This window comes from Idiotropiscis lumnitzeri, chromosome 16 (assembly GCF_059441095.1).
Source record: "Idiotropiscis lumnitzeri isolate Australia: NSW breed Sydney's pygmy pipehorse chromosome 16, RoL_Ilum_1.0, whole genome shotgun sequence".
Taxonomy (NCBI): Eukaryota; Metazoa; Chordata; class Actinopteri; order Syngnathiformes; family Syngnathidae; genus Idiotropiscis; species Idiotropiscis lumnitzeri.
Window position 1 is genome coordinate 4,110,821 of NC_142406.1, and position 22,341 is coordinate 4,133,161.

The 22,341-nt window shown below is 41.9% G+C and overlaps 3 protein-coding genes across 3 annotated transcripts; 1 reads left to right on the plus strand and 2 right to left on the minus strand.

Moving 5' to 3' along the window:
- Positions 1 to 275: 275 nt before the first annotated feature.
- Positions 276 to 7,396, minus strand: LOC148320935 (proteasome subunit beta type-2-like). Its single transcript, XM_088278548.1, has 6 exons — positions 7,161 to 7,396; positions 6,604 to 6,726; positions 6,445 to 6,515; positions 756 to 918; positions 626 to 675; positions 276 to 486 (listed from the first exon to the last, which is right to left on the minus strand). The coding sequence occupies exons 1-6, from the start codon at positions 7,249 to 7,251 to the stop codon at positions 388 to 390; spliced, it is 597 nt and encodes a 198-aa protein (XP_088134674.1). The 5' UTR covers positions 7,252 to 7,396; the 3' UTR covers positions 276 to 387.
- LOC148320936 (sororin-like) lies at positions 7,359 to 8,745 on the plus strand. The gene has a single exon (XM_088278547.1). The coding sequence runs from the start codon at positions 7,506 to 7,508 to the stop codon at positions 8,268 to 8,270; it is 765 nt and encodes a 254-aa protein (XP_088134673.1). The 5' UTR covers positions 7,359 to 7,505; the 3' UTR covers positions 8,271 to 8,745.
- Positions 8,746 to 19,012: 10,267 nt separating this feature from the next.
- On the minus strand, positions 19,013 to 21,844 carry LOC148320937 (uncharacterized). The gene is made up of 2 exons (XM_088278665.1): positions 21,715 to 21,844; positions 19,013 to 20,811 (listed from the first exon to the last, which is right to left on the minus strand). The coding sequence occupies exons 1-2, from the start codon at positions 21,717 to 21,719 to the stop codon at positions 19,785 to 19,787; spliced, it is 1,032 nt and encodes a 343-aa protein (XP_088134791.1). The 5' UTR covers positions 21,720 to 21,844; the 3' UTR covers positions 19,013 to 19,784.
- Between the last annotated feature and the right edge of the window lie 497 nt (positions 21,845 to 22,341).

The following is a 22,341-nucleotide window of genomic DNA, read 5'->3' on the forward strand; positions in this document are numbered from 1 at the left end:
TATTTAAAAATAAAAAAATAAAATAAAAATAAATTAAAAAAAACGGCACATTTGGCCTTTTTCTGTAGCATCTAAAATGCTTTTAGTCCCTTTGCCCTTTCTCGACATACTTAATATATATATATATTTTTTTTTTGCATAAGCATGAGCAAGTGTCCACTACACACTGACTGAATTCAAGTACAAAAGTACACAGCCAGGAGCGTGTTCTCTTTACATGTTGCAGATGAGTAAACTAGAGAGCGTAGCGAAAAGCACCACAGGGACAAAGAGCGTATATCTCAACTGCGCGTCACTTTTTATTGGAACAGAAAGAACAAGGAGGTCAGTGGTAGAAAAAAAAAAAAAAGGAAGGTTGCGATTTGCTGGTAGCTAAGCAGGGAACGGTCACTTGGTGGGAGTGAGCTTCTCCAGGTCATGGATGCCCTCCTTGTCAATCAAACGGACGGTGAAGGAGGGAAGGTTCAGGATGAAGCGCCTGTTCAGCTGGCGGAGGCAGAAAAAAAAAAAAAAACAGAACAGATCGAGTGAAACTGTAACGAAAAACCTAATCAACTGAGGAATAGCAATTAATTTCCGAAAAGTTATGGTATTAAAGAGCAAAGTGAAATATTAAACAACTAACCTCTTCGACGCACTTCCTCAGCACATCCACTGCTTCGTCTCTGGTCAGATCTAGGAGAAGAATAAGTTGACGATGAATTGCGAAAAATTAAGAAGAGACGATTACAACGAGCTTTGGAGGCCGAACACACCTGGTTTGTAATGGCGATCAAGGATGGAGAGCGTGAGGAAGGCGCCGTAGCCGTGAGCGGCGAAGGGGGCCTTGACCAGCGAGGACAGGTAGTCCATGTAGTAGAGACCCGGCCCGTCCGCGTCGTCGTAGCCCGCCAGCAGCATGTTGACGTGATACGGTGTCTGAAGACAGGAGAGGATCAAGGCGACTCAGCATTCGCCTCGCTCACTTATCGGCGAGCCCGTGTCCAAACATTTCACCGCGGACTCGCGCCTTTCGGCTCAGCTGTGATAAATGTCTCCAGCTTGAAATAACCGCGCAAAGACGTGAGGTCGGAGAAATGGAGCAAATTGTTTCTGGAGGGAGAATATCGGGTCGATTTAAAAAGCACCTTCTATCAATCCATTTATTAAGTTAATTGTGGGAACCACTACAAAACCAACCAAAATATTTTTTTTAATTAATCGGCCGATTCATTTTGAACCTGCATTTTTTTTCCTGCCAAAAATCCGTATCAGGCTCAAAAACTCTATATCCTTCGAGCCCTAATATTAATTCTTTTGAGCGCTCAACTGTTTGAGAAGTATTGCAAACTTCTTCCCTCCAACATTTTGTCGCCTATAGATTGAACTTGTAGTTATGAAGGAAAATGTTGTTTGACTTATTTGTGGCCCTTTGAAAAGGAGGTTGGGGAGATGATGAAATCAGGTTTTTTCTTTTTTTTTTTTTTTAAACAATTTCAGAAAAAAATTGTCATTTTGAATAAGTGAGGATGCCCGACGACGATACACAGCAGCACTGGCTCGTCTTTCTAAAAGTATGCTGACTAGTTCCATATTGCACAAGGGAGCTTCCACATTTCAGATCGCTTGGGAGGATTTTCATCCATTTTCTACAGCGTGAAAAAGGGACAAGGGGCAAAAGTGTGCAAGCGCGTGTTTGTTTGTTGGGGGGGGTTAGTCACTTGCAGTGTGACATCTGCTGGAAGTCAGCACCCCTGTTGCCTCCTCCATCGCACCCTCCCTCCCTCCCTCTTCGCTCGCTTGCTCGTCCCCTCCTCTCCTCTCCCGCTGCCTTCACCCCCGAGTCACGCCAGGGCTCATTAAAAACTTCTAAAGTCGTTTCTCTTGCAGCCCCTCTCCATCTTTAGAAATTACATCTTCCACGCTTCCAGCCTCTTCTCTCCCTCCAGTACACTAATTTCTTTCCTCAATTAAAAAAAAAAAGAACACAATTTGGAGGGCTCAAAAACAACTTGAAGCCTAAATGCTCGGCAGACAAAAGGTGTTTTCGATTAGCAGCGAATAGAAACACAACACAATAATATTACGCTCGCTCGCGATTCATTCACGCCGGGCGGGTTACGATCCAAACACCTGGCCTTGTCATTTCAATTGAGCTCACATTTGACCTGCTTATTTCTCTAACTTGTGTTGGCGTTATATTTGCCACGAGGGGGATGATTGTTATATCCCCCGCGGAGTGGGCTTTAGTGTGAGTGTTAATGACGGCCCCGCACAAACACACACTTACTCGAAAGCAGAACGTGTGTGTGTGTGCGGGAGTTGGTGCACAGCAGGTACGGCCGTCGATCGCGCACGTGTGTGTCTCTACGTGCGCTTTAACTCCTCTGTGAGCCTGCGAACGCCCCCAGTGGCATCCCCCCCCCCATCAGACACCTGCCTCACTGGTTACAATGTAACAATAATACGGACCTGGCATCAAAATAACCTTCCCATGTCACCTCAAAGGCACCTTGTTAACCCCGCCACCTGAACTCACACCTCGATTCACGTTAACAAACAATATGCATCATCGGATCAACCCCCCCCCCCCCCCGACACAAATACACTTTTGTATTCATGCACAAGACAAAAGGTTGTCTAATCCTCAGTGGTAACTCGCATCAAAATCCAAATGAATCGCATCCAAATGAAAATATCCCAAAAATGTGATTTGTGTGACTAACTTTGAATCACCATCAGAGTGCAAATGCTTCTGAACTGATTGGACGGCGCTTCCCAGTGCACATGGACAATACGCCACCTGATTCGGGATGGAAATGCAGTCCAACTGCAGTAAAAGAAGATCTTGTTTGTTTCTTTCCAAAATCAATCCTGGTGGATTTTAGAACTAAAAAAGGACGAAAAATGTCTTCTCAATATTTATGGATCAGATTCATAGCGAGCGCAGAAACAATGCACCAAACTCTCCTGCCTGTCACCCACTCCCCCCTTTTTGCACCCTGCCCCCGGGCATGTTCTCGTTATTGGCATTTCTCCTCAATCTGTTGTATTAATTGTTCATCTGTGCAGGAGCCGTTGAGCTGCGTGCAATATGGTACCAGTAATTATTTGTGCCCATTGTGTGCCCGTGTTCGAAATTTATCACTGACGCACATGCGCCCAGCTGTAGAACGCCGCCGTGTCGAGGCTAACTGTTGCTGTGGCCTTACAGAACAGGTTAGTGTGGCACTATCACCGCTGGGGGGATGCGAACATCATGTCTAATTGCTACAATAGCTGTTAATCACTGTCAATTAAAAAAAAAAATAAAAAAATAAACTTACTCTACTAAGCACAGCGAAAAAGGAAATTATAATATTGACCCATGGAAGATGGCGGACATAACAGCCAACGCTCCAAAACGCCACAAAAGACAATCGGCTTTGAACTTCTTATTTGGCTCATTACTGATGCGAACTTGTCAAGGCCTCCGGTGATTAAGTTTACCGCCAATTTTTTTTTTTTTCTCCCCCTCTTTGTTTCGTTCCTCACTCGCTCTCCCTGAAGCTGGAGTAAATGCGGTTCTCCGGAGGTTAATCACGCGGCCCAGTTGTTTTCCTGGACGGCAGGTTGGGAAGCGGAGAGCTACGCAAACCGAGTCTGGCCTCCCGCGTTCAGACACGCTCGGCTGACGAGAGTTAACTACACCTCCCGGTGGTCGGCAGCCACTGGAGTATGACATCTCTCAGTCTATAGAACTCATCTGGATTGTATCCTGCGGGAATAAGGCCGTAAGAATTAACAATATAGCGCTGATTAATTTATCCGCCAGTAGTTTTTAACCTAGGGCTTTGGATACGAAGGAAGTGCGGTGATCATTTTTTTTTTTTTTTGCACTCAGAAGATGACTTGAGGATCGAGGGGTAACAATTGGGATACAAAACAAATCATTATCTTGATAAGTCCTCTTTTTTGCAGGGGCTGGATATTAATCTGCTGTGATTTAATCAAATTAATTAAAACGAATTTGCAAATATCTGGGACAGTTGCCCAGACTTTAACGGAACAAAAGGTTAGGACTGCAGGCAGCTTCATATAAATCGATACTTAATGATGTTTTGTTCCGCCAACCATCTTAAACTGCCGAGTTCATTAGTGCGGTACATGATGCAAATTTTGGCAGATGCAGAGTATAAAAAATAAGGAAGAGTCCACCGGATAAGATTTTTTTTTTTTTTTTTAAATAAAATTTCCAAAACAATTCAGTGAGCCAAAATTAAAAGAAAATTGATCGCGAAATATTGATGTTCCAGATCTGAAAGACCTTAAACTCAAGACTAAAAAAAAAAAACTGTTAATCCAACAAAATTGCAAATGTCCGGATACTCTTGAGGTTGCTGAATGTAAGAGGAAACATAGCTGGAGGAAGGTGTGGGATGCTGGCTGTGAAAAAAAATTGCTTTGGTTTGGTTTCTCAGCACTCCTGAGAATGCAGCATTGATAAATCCTGAGCTCACAAAGCCAAAGTTGTAACCAAGAGGCACAAAAATAAAGATTCCCTCGCAGCGGATGACAAGACATGAATAAAAATGCTCTCCTGTTCAACATTTTCCAACCTTGACGGAATACAAATGATCCCGAAGCCCTCTTCCATGTGCAAATTATTTGAGGAGACATTTTGGGGTGCGGAAAGCCTCGTCTCCATCCAGCAGTTTTGTTTTTGTACGAATTTATGTTGCAAATGGTCGAAAAATAACCCTACCTTTACCATGTCCATCTTCAGTAACCTTGTTTGTTGGGGGAACAAGAGTTATCGTTTGTGTTTTGGGAGGGAGACAGTGATACAAAGGCTTCAAGTTTTGAACTACAAAAACAGCAGGCTAATTTGATTTTTTTTTAAGTTGTGGATGGAACAGGAATTAATAGATAAAAGGATCATTCACAGGAGGGGAGAAATATGACGCCGTTTACAGTAATTCCCAGCTGTCCGGGAGAATTTAAAGTCATGTGTACATTGACTCCTCCTGGTTCTCACACTCCATTTTGTACAGTGTGGGTCTACTGAGAGTATACGTCGTCCCCGCTGGGACTCGCCTCCTCCCGCCACCCCGCCCCTATTCCTGGCTCGATGTGTCCCACATTCCCATCCCGGCCACACTAATTGTTTTTTGTAATTATTTTCACCCTTCTGCTATTGTGAAAGGAAGCAGCTGCACAACTCCTAACAAATTAGCGCGAGCATCGTGACATCTGCAAATGATCAGACTTGAAGAAAATTGTTTGAGCAAAGAGAATTCAAGTCAAATTAAGACGTGGTCACGAACAATTTGAGTATTTGCGATATAGTGGCTTAACATCAGTCACTAGATCGGATTTCACGTTAAATCTCTCTGTTGTGTTAGATTCAGAGGCAAAAAGCTCTGAGAGTGGGCTCAGGTGTTTGCAAGAGATATTAACGAGAGAAACAACTGCCATTGAATTATTTCAAAATTCATTGAGGTGGAGCTCAAATGTTTCTTTTTTTTTTTTTTTTTTTTACATCATTTGTTGCATAATATATAAATAAGGTGTGTTTTGAGAACATTGCATACCACGACAACATACTAAATTAAATCATCTATACTAGTATGCAGTAGTTTGAGGCATATAAAGATGCTGAATCCAAAAATAATAGCAGCACAAGTGAGCGCACAAGTGAGCTGTGGACTGGCATTTGAAGGTGACCGAAACCAATCGGCATACGTTTCGACTACATTTATTCATCTAATGCCGAGTAGATGTACTACTGCGTGCGAAAGTTCACAATGCACGAGCTTCTTCAGAAAGGTGAAAAGGCAAAAGGGTAAGACAGAAGCACCTGCAACTTAAGATAATTAAAGCTGGCTCGCAAATGAAGCAATCAAAACTACAAAAATAAAATGTCTGTCATTGCCACCAGATGGGACCAACTGGTTGAAGAGAAACAAGTGCAGAGCTCCCTTCCACTAATCCCAAAAATTACATTTAGCATAAAGTGCATTGTAGTTTTTTTAATTTATTGTTTGTTTGTATTTAAGCGAGTAAAAATATTGCTTAATGTGAAAGCAGTCTGTTGCAAAAAAATGGTTGATGGCTGCCACTGTAAATATCTAGTAGTCAAAGACAAAAAATTACAAATATTTCATGTTTTAAAACTGATATTTTCTTTGTGACAGTTTTAATTTCGAGACTATGTATACAGTACAGTGAAGGTTTATAAAAATTAATTAAGTACTGTATATACAGTATGAGTATATATATCCTCATTGAATTCATAACTAACAAACTTATTTCAGTATTAATGTTTTAACACCTCAACAGTGAAGCCAAATGACAATTTAATTTGAGGAATTACCAATCGATCTCCCGGTTTACAAACCAGGTTTGGGTAGGGTGAGGACTACGATGCTCTCCCTAAATTGTACTTTTATATAAAAATAAAAAAAGATTGTCAAGTAGATTTACCCTGCTTCGAAGGTACTCTGCCAGGTTCTTTCTCGTGAAGTTTGCTGCGGCTGCTGGACTGAGTTCATAGCCTGCAAAACCAAACATTTGAAAAATGCACCTTCAATTTGACCAATGCTTTCCTCAAGTAGATTTATAACCCCAGTATGAACTATTTACCGTTTCTCATTTTGTAGAGCTGCACATTTTTCTGTATATACTCTGCAAACTGCACCGTGTCTCCTGCCTCTCCCACACACAGCAGCAAGATCTTCTCGCTTAGTTTGAACATTTTGTCATCGTCTGGAGCATAAGGGGAGGGAATCATTGTTGGAAGCAATACAATATTACTGTACATGGAATGGTTTAAAAAAAAAAAAAAAAGGAATGACTTTCACTTTCGTTATTTATTTATGACAAATGTGTCTACAGTCTTACGACGTTATTAAGATTTAGTGGATATATTTCATATATTTACATTACATGCAATATACATTTATAAATGCCGAAATCCAAATGAAAGACTGCAAAGGAGATAAATAAATCTCGTCATGCATAAACGTGCAAATTTCACATTGCTGGCTAGACAAACGTCTAAATTAATGGAAGCAGTTTTAGAACAGAGAATTTAACGTCAAACCTGACACACAAATGCATTTCATTTAACATAAACATAAACATATTCTGACAGTTTAGCCGGATAGTAATGCTAAGCTAACAAACACATTACCACATACCTTGTTTCAGCTGAAATAAACTGCTGAGCGCGACATTATCGGCAGCGACGAGGACAAAATCTGCTCCCTGAATACCTATTAAATATTCCATTCTCTATGACGAGAACTATTTTAATAGAGAGAATTAAAAATAAAAGACGCGCTCGAGCCTCGCTTGGTCAGATTACACAGCAAAAGTTACGGGTAGTCGGCGCAGACTGTAAACGTCACCGGAAATTGAATGACGTATTTTGCGCGCGACTCTGGCGGGCATTTTGAGCGGACTCTGCTGGTTGTGCATTTCTTGCCCTGCTCTCCTCAAAAAAGTGGAATATCTGATAGTTTTTTAATGCGTTGGGAGATTGAATGAAGGGACGAACACCCCCGAGCCACAAAACAATGACGGATTCTAAACAATTAAACGTCTCATCGGAGCGAAGACGGTCGCCGCGGCTGACATCTCTTTTGGTAAATACGGAAAACAACAACATGGCGATTGCCAGTAATGCGCCGGTCAAGCGGTCCATTACCGTGAGGAAAATAATGCCTAGGAAAACAACTGCTGCAGCTGTGCATGATAAAGAAAACACACCGAGGCGATCAGAGGGAAGTCAACAGAAAAGGCAAAAGGTTTGCACTCCTGGTCCCGTTCGGAGGAGTGGGCGGTCCTCCGGTGCAAAGAAGAAGGCCGCCATACCCTCGCCGACACTTTCGCCATCAACGCCGGTCCAGCCTCGCCCCCAGCTGACAGCCGACGATCCACGCGACGCGGTGTGGTCAGAGAAAGTGCGTCGCTCCTACACAAGGATCAGCGACAATTCCTTCAACAGCCCAGACGCCCGAGAGACTCTTTTCGGGTTTGAGATGCTGCAAACCCCCGAGGTGGGCCGAAGGGTGGGTCGATCTAAGGCGGTTCTGGAGGTTTCAAGTACCGCATCTAGCCTCAGTGCCTTCATTCTGGACGCCGGGGACTGCGGTCCGGACGTTGACATCCCCGGAGTGGCGTTGGCGAAGAAGAAGAAGAGCCGAAGGAAAGTCCAGCAGATCGACGTCACGGAGGTCGACGCACTTTCTGCCAAGATGAACGCCGAGTTTCAGGAGGCTGAACTGTTCGAGTTGGTTGTGGAGTGAAATAAATGTGGAGACTGACAAACTCCTAACAGAGGGAAAGAGTTGAGTTCTGTTCTGTTAAATGTATCATGTTGGATATTTTCACACGTTCAAGCTTTTCCTCTGTGTAAATTCAGGCGTAAGGTTGTAAATTTATTTCTCTCTGAATAGCTTTGTACAAATTTGCTTTTAATTGTTTTTTTCCCCTACTTTTAGTTCCCTTGTGTTGTTTATCTTATTGCATATGTCAAATAGTACTTGTGGAAACAACTTGCATTTAGAATGAAACACAAGTACAGAGACGGGACTTAAGGCAAAGTTGCCTACATTGTTTTTCTATCACATTCTTTTATTTTAAGTGACTGCAGAAACCCGGCGTTTTAAGAACCTGTTCATAATGTGACAGTTCGGCCATAACCGAAACAAATCTTGTATTTCTTCATCTGTTCATGAATAAATGTTCCAGATTTTTGTTATCTGGGCTTGTGACATTGTACACAGTGAATTGTTTTATTTAGTTGTCAAGTGGAATATTTTTCAACAACATTGAATGCATGTGCTTTAATGACAAATCTTTGACAAAAAGTCATGACACAAAATGCAAACAAAAACATGACACATTGCACTTAAAATAAATATGCAATTAAACAATTGTCAAAAAATGGTTGACATATTTTGGAATATTAACTCTGATTCATGATCAGCTTGTGATCCACTTTGGAGTTCCAGCTTTGAATACTATCATACAATGAATGCTCATATCTCCCTTCAGGATAAATTACAATCACACTGTTGCTCAGCGTGTCCATCCGAGACTTGTTAGACAAATATACAACATTCCTTCATGCGATAGTGGTCTCCAGTGATTATGTCAAGCTGAATGAGAGAGCCATCAGTCTAAATTTAACGACGAGTGGGCAGGTAAAAAAAAATGTCTCTCAAGGCTTTTAACAGCTAAATGGATGTTTAATTTGTTCGAACGGGGGCGTGTTTCACTGTCACATGTCTTCTTATCCAAGCTTCTGTCCATAAGGTGTGTTATTATGATACTAGGGAGGAACGATACCTGAAAAAAAGACTAGTCGTCTGTAGTTGTAAGCTGTAATATCAGCATTCACCACTAGATGGCAGAATTTCTTAATTTTGCTTATACTGCCCAATACTCCAACTTGAGTAGGTTAAATATTTTTTATTTGCAGATTTGGAATGATATTCATGACAAACATTGTACCACAATAATATTCAAATTAGGAGTAAGTTAATGTTCACTTAATGTTGATTTATTGTTCAGCAGGTTTGTGCCATCCTTGAATGGTAATTTTTATACCAGAGAGACCTTTGCATTATTTTAAAAACAAATTACAGTGTTTGGTTAAAACCCTATGTTTTTGGGTCAGGATCGTGGATCTTTTATACATCCTTTGAAAAATGTAATATGATATATTTTATATTATACTATATATATTAAGTTGCATGTATTTTGTCCATATTTAAAATAACAATTGTGCCATACATAAGGTAAATTCTCTGTGGCACCCCAATAGGACTGATGATGAATTATGGCCTCCTCCAATATTTAAAGGGAAATTCAACCCATAAATTGTCTTAATAATATTATATTCCAGTTACCCCCTAGTTTATTCACGACATTATGATAAATATTACATTTGTGGAATGTGAGTTAAGCAGTAAAATCCATCTCAAGGGTGGCCATTTTGCCACTTTCTGTCAACTGAAAATGACATCACAGGTAACAACCAATCATGGCTCAGCTTCAGAAAACAGGTGATTGTTCATGACCTGATCAGCTGTTTTATTTATTTTATTCATCAGAATGCCATTTAGACGCGTGGAAGCACATAGGACATGTTTTTGTCAGGAAAATTTTAGAGTCGACTTCCCCTTTAAGTTGCTGCACATATTCTGAAGAAAACACTGGTAACAAATGGCACTCGGAATCCCTCATTTGAAATGGATCACCATTACTGGCAACTTCCTCTCTACACGATACAACAAGTATCACGTTCGAGGTTTACACTAGTTGAATGTGCGCAATGCCGTTTGCAGCCAGAGAGTAAATCCACAATTTGCTCATCCATTTAAGGACGCGCTCTGTTTGCCTCCTCGGGTGCCACATTGTGTTGCTACCCTTCATTTGACATTTCAGCTGCCTGGGAGTCGAGCATGTAACGCTTCGCACGAGCCCCCCCCCCTTTTTTTTTTGGGTATATTTTTAACATGTGTGCTTGTCACCATCACTTGAAGCCGCCAAACAGAATGAGACGGGAGCTGTCAACTAGTAGAAACGAAATGAAAATGTTGCCTTTTGCTCGGGAGTGTCTTCATGCTGATTTTTTTTTGAACAGGGTGGATATTTTACACTCTCAATATAGATGTGTTTTTCCTCCTCTTTCCCTCTCAAGCCTTTTCACCCCCCCCCTTCCACATCCACCCTTCCCATTTCACTCACGGCAGTTGTCGCCGGTTCAGCTTGACTGCTTCGTTAGGGCTCATCATTTGCATTCAGATTAATTATCTAATTACTGACAAATGTCCGGCGGCCACCCCACACTCCGGCTCGTCATCTCGCAGCCTGTAATTATTTTAATCATTTACTTTCATCTGGAGCGTGGCTGCCTTACGCCTGTGTTTAGAGGCCATTCTTAATTACCCTGCCAAGACACTCTTTTTGAGGGAGGGAGGGAGGAGGGTGGGTGTTTGGGGGAGAAAAGAGGAATTGGATGAGGGATTCTGTGTGTGTGTGTGTGTGTGTGTGTGTGACAAGAGAAGGACCAACGGGGACATGATCCAGAGGCTTTTTAAAGCACAGAGGAAGAACTCTCCTCTCCTCTCCCCCACCCCAATCCCACCCAACCAACTAACTTCCTCCTCTCACCCACCCGCCCCCCCTCCTCCACAGCCCCCCACATTGTACTCCCCCCCCCCCTTTATCGCAAGCTCACACAGGAATCGCCCGTGGGCTTCAGTGCGCCGACTGCTAATACACTCGCGCACACACACACACACACACCGCATACAAGAGAATCGTGCACCCTATTTGCGGCACTCATCACAATGCGCATCTCTCCACTATCTGCGTGGAAAATCTATACTTGTCTCGGCTCGATCTTGTCTCTTCTCACTCCCCAGCATCCCTCCATCCCATCGCACCTGCACGACAAGTTTGAACATCTTGTCTTGCGGTTGTCCCTATCACTGTATTTGGACAGGCTTGCGTTATAGGCCTGCTGCTTGCTGTCTCCCCCAATGAGGGACGGTAGGTCACACCACCACCCCCCCCCCTCCTCTCCATCCCTCCCTCCGCTGGACCACTCCGTAATGATGCTCTCACTCAACCCCTCAAGCCACACAGCCTTCCCTCGCGCGCTGACTGCTCTTGTTAAGGATAGCCAGAGTGTGAGAGAAAGAGATACAAAGCGCCGTAATTGGCCCCTTGAATATTTAAGTCACTCGGGATGAAAGTTTTAATGAAAAGATGATTATCTACCAGTTTATCACACATACTGTTTCATATTTCATTTTCGTATGTTCCGTGCGAGCCGAGTAGTCTGTCTTGGCAGTTGCGGGGAAGGAGGGTTTTTTTTTTTTTGCTCTGGAAAAAAATAGTGCAATGCGGAGAAATAATGCAGGGGTGGAAGATTTGGTCAAATGTATTTCTTTAATTTTGAAGTTATTTAAGCATAATGGGGCATCTGATCATTTTCCTTCGATGAGAGCAATAAAACACCTCCCCATGGTGTGATAATAATGAATTGGCTTGGCCTCTGACACAATGCACATTTAATGTGATTAAATATTGTGAGATCAGCAATTTTTATTCATGATGACCTGTAATACGCTCTAAACATTTGTTTGTATCGCACATTTATCTAAGCCAGGGGTCACGACCTTTTTGGAAGCTGAGTGCTACTTCTCAGGAAGTGATTATAATGTCAGTTTCATACTCACTTCTGAAATAAGAAATGTGTTCATTTACGCTTACAAACTGAATTATTAGGGCTTCACTTACTGTATTTAATCGTCTGATATTAGCTTTTTTTGAAATAGTCAAAAATCTGCAAAAAAATGGCAGATTTTTTTTTAGTAATTTATTTTTTTAACGACATTATTTCACTTCAACATAAGACAAAAATAATGATGTTCAATGTTTTCAATTAATCGACCAATTACTCATTTATCTGCCAAATATCGAAATCAGCATCATGCTAAATAATCTGTATTGGTCTTGCAGTAGTTAAAATTATATGTTAAAATTAATAGTAGTCACATATGTGAAGACACCCACGTTCATGATTTTTTTTTTTCAAAACAATTTATTTGATTTATTTTTCTATAAATATCTGTCGATGTTCACATCTTCAAATGGTCACTACTTCAACATTCCTAGGAAATCACAATTGCCCTCCATCACTGCTGGGGCTAATTTTTAGGCTACAGGCTACTGACATGACCCTCAGAGGGCACCTGGTGCCCGCTGGCACAGCATTGGTGACACCGATCTAAGCCTACCAAGTTTAGAAGCCCTGGGGCTCAAAATTTGAATATAAGAAAATTAAACAGCTAAAAAAAAAAAAGTTAATTCCTGTTGCGCAATCACTGGATATTTTTTGGAAAACTATATTTGCTAGTTTAAACTATTTCTAAAAGTTTATGTCCAACTTGTTTAATGGTGATTGCAATTTTGCAAGGTTGTTGGAGTAAAGTTTGTCTTACTACAATCATTTCATTGGAATTATGTGCCATATAAAATGTTACGTTTTTCATTTAACAGCAGCCACACAAATGTAGTAAAGTCAAATTCATTCATCATGAGATTGTTGTACTGAAAGTGGGCACTTGGTCTTGAACATTTGGAGTCATCCTTTACACAAACTTTAATTCTCGACAAGGAGACTTAACGCATCACATGGCAACTTAACACGCTTTTTCCCGGCGTGTCACCTCCGCAAAGATGAGCTGATAAAAAAAAAAAAAAAAAAGCACAAGGACACACTTTTCAATGCAGGATAAACAGACGGCTGTTTGTTATTCATTTTCATTGCACATAATGGTGGAGCCATTAATCCCTTTTTTGCTTGAAGATGGTGTGAAAAAGCGGCCTTGTGCAGCTCTGACATGTAACAGTTTTGCCAAATCCCAGCGGAATATGTGAGACTTGGGTGGTGGGGGGGGATTAGGCGAGGACCCACACATAGCCTTAGGCCACAGTTTGGAATGGGACGGCAGAGATTAGACGGCAAGGTGCGGTGCAAACAGCCCGTTTTTTTTTAGGGGGGGGCAAAGATGCAGCGTGGGTCAGCGTGGCAAATGACTGTCTTCCATCGCTTACGGTCGTCTGCTAACAATGCGTTGACCTTATTGTGAATGCATGAGAAGAAAAGATAAGACTCCGTGAAAAGCCACATGACATGAGATTACCTTGCGAATTCAGCGTGAGGCCCGATTTGCACCGTGCGTGTTATTTGATTGATTTTTTTTGGCAAAGTTGCGCGGCTAAATTCATGAGGCGCATTATTAAACAGCTTCGTCTAACAGGCCGCCATATGTTGACGTTGGAGCTTTCAAAAAAAAATCCCAATCCGATAACTTGCATAAAAAAAAAGAGGCCTGCAGGGATTCACATATGCGTCTTGCGTTCTGGAAAACCCGGCAGGCAATATCACTCTTTTAACTTATCACTTCAAATCTCCATTTCACAGCGTTCAAAATGTGCATGACCTGCTCCCCATGTGGTCTTTGTGGACAAACTGTCACCGTTTAGCTCCATCTTTGCACCAAGGAAGAGGCACAGGGGACCCCCGGTCAGCCACGGCCGTCTACGTTGATGTGTGAGCGGCGGAGACAAAAGAAAAAAAGAGCAAGTTAAATGAAAGTGACAATGTGCAAACATTCCTGCCGGCAGCTGCGTAGCATTCCCCGCGCACACACACACACACTTCCTCCCTGCGTGGTCACCAGAACGCCCCCCCACCCCACCCCGTGACCCCTCCTCCCCTCGTGCCTGGCACACACACCTGCCGCTCCCAGCCGTGCTTTCATTTGACAGCCACATAATCTATGGGCGGGTCCGAGGCCTCGGCTCCACTCAATGTGCTTTTGAGAAAACCTCTTATGCGTGAAAAAGCTCCCCTTCTCCCTCTTTTGTCCAACACGGTTTTATGGGACAACATTGAGCATTATGAGGTTTGGGGGATTTTTCACGGGACTCTATAGAAGACGATAATCCTTTCAGACATAAAAACTTTAACCTGCTGTTTTCATATTTATTAGCTGGTTAAAGCGGGCGAGGCAGCTGAGCCTCACATGCACACATGCGCACGCACAGTGAGTGACAAGTGGCTGAAACTTGAGAGGGGATTTCAGAAAGGACCCAATTGCTCTACTAACTAAATTAACCGAGAGAGTCAAGTGGTTAAGTGACAACAACGGTTTGGCTCACTTCAACAGGTTTTGTTACGATCTAAGTGCAAGATTCAAGCATGCTGATCCTTGTTGGGTCAATGTTAATCTCATTTTGCCTGATCTTTGGTCCATTTTAACCGATGTATGACAAAATTAAAGAGTAAATGAGTACTGAAACTAAATGGGAAAAAAAGACTTGGTCCAATACATTTTGTCCAGAGGCATATTTAGTCATCCTACGGCCCAAGGGAGACCAAGTCATGGGGCAAAGTCGTCATCTGCAATTGGAATTTGGAATATTAACTAAAAAGTAAAAAGTGGTTTTCTGCAGAAATTTTGGAACAATGTATGTTTGATTGACATGAAAATTGCATGTATAAGTATGACGAAACAATAATTTATCATTTATATTATGTAAGTGCAGTTTTATATATATAAATATGGTGAGTTTTTTTTCTTTCATTGGGATATACACTATGAATAAACCTTTGTATTAATATGAGCTAACTCAAAATATAAAAAAAGAACAATGGTAGGACTACGCTGGAGGAAAAAAACGCAACGCAACAAACTTCTATCGCATTTTCATTGGGCAATTCAACAAAAACATTTAAGTTTTGCTGTCCTTAAAATACACATAAATGATTAATAATGTGTTTTGAAGAGTGTGAATTAAAGCTAAAACAAAAATAAATGCGTTAAAACGAAGATTTCATGAGGCGTTCAAGGGAACTTGGAATTATGGGTGCCCTCAAAGATTGCATTAAAAATGTTTTAAATGATCATGTCACAATTCTTCCCTTTGGAAATAGAAATACAAATTGTTGCTTATTTGATGCAACGTTTTAACACACATTGTGCACTCTTCACTCCATCTTGCAGGTCATGTTCCTTCTGTTCTTCAGTTTTTCTGCCGTTGTCACTTCAGCTCTGTAGTACTGAGCAGGCAGCACAGGAGCGTCCTACGAGTTATTTCCCCCCCGCTCCTATGGGCTTAACATTCTCTCACTGGTACCCAACTGTGTAGCAAAGTATTGCAATCCTCATTTCTGTCAAACACACTTTGTCCATCCATCCTTCCGCGCATCCGTCCATCCAGCTTTTGCCTCAGTCGACAACTCTTTTCATCCAGTTCATCATACCCAGGCCTCCGGCCGCAAGTTCCCTGCACCCTCACTCACCCTTCCTCACCCCCTCCTTGCCCCCCCCCCCCCCCCCCGAGCTCCTCCCCCCCACCCCTCCACCCCCACCACCACCAGCACCACCTCCTCCACCCCCTTTCTGTCAAAGCTGATTGTTTCCAAGCCAGCAGAGTGCTGCGGGCTAACACACTGTCACACTACATCAGGCAGAGGAAAGAAGGGGCGAGGGAGACTATGATAGTTTCTATATGCATGTCTATGTTCAAAAAGACCCCCACACACACCAAGTGAAGACTTGGCCACAGCAGGAGTGTAATATGATGAATATTGTCCAAAAGAAAGAGGTGAATACCACTTAAAATACGTTTTTTTTTGCAGGTTTTCTATCAGTATGCATTGCAGAATACAAAACTAGCAAGAAGAAGAAAGATTCATGGGCTTGTGATAAGTAAGACATTCTGAGCTGCCAAATTTCAAAAATTCTGGATGAGATGATCCAAGAGTTGCCAAACATGCCATTTTAGTGTTGAAAAATACAAAGGGCCCAACCTTTAATCCGAAAAGGTGCAAGGAGAAAAGTAGAAATTGAGGAAATGTGAACTCACTATGGTATATGGTAGTTTTTATGCTGAAAATGATTATTATTATTATTATTTTTTATTTTTTTTTACAGGCTTAGCCTGAGACAGCTATACAACATATATTTATACAATAAAACAATTTAAAAAATATATAAATATTTGTCTTGTGTTTATACTTTCTTGTCAGTCACCTCGAAATTATCAAATAAAAATACTTGCCTGTTATATTACTGTTTTGATTTAGTGGTATTTCGTTCACAATGTTGCCCTTTGGAGTCCATTCATATGAACCGCAATGTATGCTAATGCTATTGCGTCTATAAGCGAACATCGCCCTCTAGTGGATGTAGCTGCTTCGAACTTGGGAAAAAAATAATTAATTATACTTGACACGATTAAATTACAAGTCACGGTGGATATTTAGGCGCTTTTTGTTTATGCACGTTTTTTATTTCACGCTATTTTTTTTTTTTATTATGTGACATTAATCATGTTATTTCGGATTGGTTTGGCAGCTCAACAAAAACAATCTAGTACAAAAATCAGTAATTATAAACAGAGTTACCCCTAAAATTAATCTCAAATTTGTGTTCCTTCCAGTCGTCTTCCTTCAATGGAGGAATGACTCTGATAAACATAATAAACCATTTTTTTATATTATATCAATTTTGTTATTGAATAAACACTACAGCATCAGCTTTTAAATCTTCTGTTTTAATGAATTCTTCGGACGGAAGATGTAATTCATATTGATTCAGGTAAATATAAACATGAATATTAACTAGTTGGAGTGAACACTTAAAAGTCTACAAAGTACTAACAAGTAGTCAAGTAAGTAGTAAGTTAAAAAATTTTTTTCATATTGATTCATGGTTGCCGTTATTTTAGCGTGATTATGTACCCTGAATCTGACATTTTTGATTGTAATAATGTTTTGGGGGAAAATGCATGAGAAGGGGATGTTGAAAACATAATTGCATATTTAATTGCAATCACAATAGTGAGGAAAAGAAATTGCAACTCATGATCAGTGACTGACATTATCGCTTTTGGAAAGGCAAAATCTGTGATACCATTGTGCAAATATGGCTAATGTGAACAAAAACTGTCCAATTTATCCCCCAAAAGAACTGAGATTGCCTCTTCACATTTCAGTCTCACATGAGTTGTACAACAACACACACGGGTTGCCTTTTGTCTTCAGTCGCTTGTATCGCTTGTTAGCCCACCTTGAAATTATCTTTAGTGTTTTACAAATCCCCATCAACAGCAACGTTTGTTCTCCCAATGTCCCTTTTTTTTTTTTAATCCAGGCAGTCGCATGCACATGGCAGACAAACCATTGTAACCGCTGTAAACATGTTATCCCCACTCGCTTTGATGTCTTTCGTACACCCGGCCAGCAAACTGATGATCAATATGGAAATTCGCTCCACTCACTGCAATGATTTTCGCCACAAAGAGGCGATAAGAGATGAACGTAGGAGGGTTAGCCGTGGATTTTCTTTTGGGTTTGCCCGAGGCTTTGGCCTCTCTCCTGTACCTGACGCCTGTTTACCAAGTGGGACCTTTTCTTTGAGGGTGCAAGGCCCCGGGGGTGCAGACTGACATGATCCCCTGAGGGCGAGCCCCCCCCGCCCCCTTAAATTCACAAGCGATTAAAGGGTGGCAAAGATGCTGGTATCTATGCGAACACACACACACACAGAGGTGAGATGATCTCGGTTGCCGGGGGGCAACAGGCTCACACGGCAATCACACTGTCTGCAGAACGCACGCTGCCCGAGCCCGTGTGATGGGGGCCATACAAACCAACTTTTATTCACAGGACAAAGAGGCAATTGTGAGCTAAAAGGACATTTGGCCCGAGGGTGGATTACAGTGTGCGCAGCAGATAGAGCAGAACATCGATAAACATGCTGATTAGGAATAAAATAAAGACTGTGTGCTAAATTTACTCCCTCTTCAAAGCAGACATTCAGTGGAAATATAACGATAAACAAACCGCTTCATTTTTGTTGCTGGCCAGAATCTAAAAACACAGGAACTATTTTGATATTATCTTTATTTATTTTTTTTTTTTTAAATCATCGCTATAACAGAATCAAATCATGATTACAATCAAGGACAAAAAATGCATTTTTTTTTTTTTGATTTACATCATTCACTTTGGTAGATACAAACTGCAGTCAGATGGCGAATCAACAACATTTTGCATCATTACAATCACAAAACATGTAAAAAGAAACAAACATGGAACAGAATTGACTTCATTTCTGGGCTTTGTTTCCAGTGACGCAAACACTTAAAAAAAAAAAAAAAACAAAAAAAAAGCATACAATTCTACAGATTATGTCAACTATAACGTCATTTTTTTCAAAGTGCAATTAGAAGGGAAAAAGATATTTGGGGGGGACTCGTCTTGATATGTTATCACAGTGTGTAAATGTAGTCATTTATATTTAACGTTACTTTAACAGTTTAAATTTGATTAATCACCATTAATCAAACTGTAGTTTTTTTTTTTTGCACACTAAAACAAGATGGGCTATTTTCTGAACCCAGTCGCTGGGTTGTTGAGGATTTAGAGCAGATTGGGTTCATTATTTTTGACTGGGTTTAAGATTTTTAGTATTTGGGCCAAAATTGGGTTATTTGACTCAGAAGTTTTAAGAGTGTGGTAAAAAAATAAAATAAATAATAATAATAATTTTATATTTAATAATATCTATAATATAATAATAATTATATATATAATTATTATTTTTCATATATATATATAAAATTATTATTATTATTTTTTTTGTTGGTAGCTTTACCTCATTGGGATGGGTAATTTCTGCCCCTTGTTGGGTCAAACTCTTAACCCAATGTGCTGGGTCAACTCTTCAACCCGATGAATAAATAACCCAGCAATGACTCGGTCCATTTTGACACAGCGCCAATTTCACCCAATTTGGGTTACTTTTAACCCAGCAGTTTTAAGAGTGAGGAGGCGTGTGTGGGGGGGGGTGGCTTTTCTACAAATGTCTTTTTTTTATCAGTTAGCACGTCCGCCTCACAGTGGAGAGGTTCAGGATTCGAATCTTGGCTTAGGTTTATGTGGAACTTTCTCCGGCTTCCTTCCACATTCCAAAAACATGCTTGGCAGATAAACGGCTCGTTGGTGGGAGCGTAAATGGTTGGTTTCTATTTGCCGTGAGATTGGCTGATGGCTTTTGCCTGTTTCCAATGAGGCCATGCACAAAAGAAACTTGGATGTATTTATTAAATTATGCCTTCTAATTGGTTGAAATTGCCTTCCTGTAACTCTGCTTTCAATTCTTGTCAACAGATGTTTATATCTCAGAAGAAATAAATATAGCTTCCATTGTTTCTCGTTTTTGCTTCTATGACTGTCCCACAGCGGCAGGCGGCGCGGCGTTGATGACGGCAGCCCCCATGCGCAGCAGTTCCTTCCTGTGCGTGAGGATGACGTCAAAGCTGGACTGCAGGCGGTTCTGCTGCTCCTCGACACGGCCTTGCAGGGTGCGGAGCCAGCGGATCAGCGCCAGACGCCGGTACATGGTCAGCTGCACCTGGTGCTTCTCCATCTCCTGGGCCTTGAACCTCTCACGGTCCCGCAGAGTCCACACGGCATCCATCATCTCGGGAAGCTCGCCGTCAGAATCCGACGACTGGTCACGCTTCTCCTCCGCGCCTTCTTCCAGGAGGTCTTCCAGGTGACTTCCCGACATGGAACTGCGGCTGAAGCTTCTCCGTTTTCCGGGTGATTCTCTACAGTTGCTTCTGGTCGGCTCTAAGTCGTGGTGGCTCGTCTCAGCTTTTGTTCTCATACGTTCCAAGCCTCCCGTAGATAACCAGTTGCCTCCCCTCTCCAAACGGATGGACGACATGCTCCCGCCGGAGTCGGAGTCCGAGCCGCTGTCTCCCCACTCGTCATCGTTTTCAAGCTTCATCATCTCCTCCAGTTCCTCCCTGCCTCGGTTGCTGCTTTTCCTCCTCTGAGACTCCATCTTCTCCCTGTGCTTGGCCATCATCTGTCCTTCCTCTTCCTCCATCCTCCTCTCCTCAGCTCCATCCGGAGGCACTCGGCCGTAACCGTCATCCCCATATTCGATTTCGGGAAGTGGCTCCAGCGTGCTCCAGCAGGGCAGGCGGGAGCGAGGTGATAGGATAGCGGAGTTGCTGTGGGAGTTTTTTAGGTCGGGACTCAGAGGACCCAGTTTCGAAGGCCGCTGCGGGTTTTGGTTTTCATCTCCTCTTCCTCTTCCATTGCTTGTCAGGAAATTATAGTTGCCATCTTGATCGTGTTTCCTGCTTGATAATGAGGAAGAGGAGCGATTATTGGTGTTTTGACCTCTGTAGGCCAGAGGTTGATCCTGATGAAGCATTCCGGGTCTGGATTGATTCTCACTGGAAATGACACGGGATCATTAAAGTCAATTAGTACAGTGCTGCAATGTTTGAAAAAAAAAAAAAAAAAAAAGTGGAAAAAAAAGTCTCAGGCACACTGAGAATTATTACCATGAATAACATTTTACCTCAAAACACTAAGACAGACATATTCTGCATTTATATTATTATAATAAATAAAGCCGAGTCGTCTGTATTTACACAGTAAAAAAAAAAAGTTGCATTAGCTCAAAGCAACAAACTTGGATACAATTTTAAGTCGGGCAATCCAAATGAATATAACATGAACATAAAAATGCTAATAAAAAAAAACAAACTTCAATCACCATCCTCTATCTACAATCGCGAATTCTCACCTCTAAATCACCCTTTGTGGGTCACCCCAAAATACTTTCCTGTTTATAATAACTACAGGCGACTGTGCTGCACTCCACATCTATTAGCATCACACATTTACATGTCACCCCGGAATGGAAATTTCTGTAATCCTGACTTGGGGCTGCTGTCAGCCGCCTCCCCCCCCCTTCCCCCGCCCTCCCTCCTTCCTCTCCGCGTGCATGCGCGCTCACGCGGTGCTGAAGGACAGCTCATCACCGGGCACGCGCGGACCAGAAAACAAACATCAGTACAATAAAACGACCGTTAAAATAATGAGGGGGAAAAATACCCAAAAAGAATCGATGCAGGATGGACGTTCCGGTTCTTTAACGGAGGTTCCGTCGATTTGGCTAGCTGGTTATAGAAAGCAGAAACACGACGACGAATGGCGCCCATTTGCTTCATATTCGGAGATTAAAATTCACCACCAGGGTGGAATTAAAAAAAAATATACATATCTCGTATGGCAAAGAACTAAAACGTATCCAAATGCGTCTTCCCTCTTGCGCATTATGTAACACTCACCCCATCTCAGTGCTCTTTCCTCTCTTTCCCTTCCTGGATAAAAAAACAACACAACCTCCCTTCCACTTCCTATTTGTTGCTCGCTTAAGTCACTTGACTGTCATTTCAGCCTCATTTGCATGCGCTTGTGGTTGATTTCTTACCTTCGTGCGGGTTCGTTGTTCGGTGGAGAGGCTGGACCGACGCTGCGCCTTTTCCAACGTTTTCCCCTCCTCCGTCGCGGTGTTGTTGATCCTCCTCTTCTCTCACCCCCCCCCCCCCTCCTCCTCCCTTTTCCTGACTCATGTGGTTCCAGGGGGAGAAAAAAAAAAAAGGACGTGGACGTCTGGGCTGGGAGGGCAGGCAACGAAAGAAGAGCAACCTGGTAATGCTGTGACGTACTGTGCTGCAGTACACATAATTTAATTTTTTTTTTATTTATTTCATAAAGTTTTTTAGCCCAAATTCTACACAGGAAAGCCACTGCAGAGATTCGAACCCTTAAAAAGGAGGGACTGGTCATCTGTAGTATAGGGCAACTGCCCGGTGGGCTCGGATCTTTTGGGGTGGATCAGGTTCTATTTAATTTTTTTTTTCCCCCACCCATTTCCCCCCCTAAAAGGCCAAGGTAGCACCCCACTAATCCAA

Coding starts and splice junctions, on each gene's coding strand:
- LOC148320935 (XM_088278548.1), bottom strand. CDS start 7,251: ATGGAATATTTAATAGGTATTCAGGGAGCAGATTTTGTCCTCGTCGCT. Junction 6,727..7,160: donor TTTATTTCAGCTGAAACAAG/GTATGTGGTAAT, acceptor CTTATGCTCCAG/ACGATGACAAAATGTTCAAA. Junction 6,516..6,603: donor GCTCTACAAAATGAGAAACG/GTAAATAGTTCA, acceptor TTGGTTTTGCAG/GCTATGAACTCAGTCCAGCA.
- LOC148320936 (XM_088278547.1), top strand. CDS start 7,506: ATGAAGGGACGAACACCCCCGAGCCACAAAACAATGACGGATTCTAAA.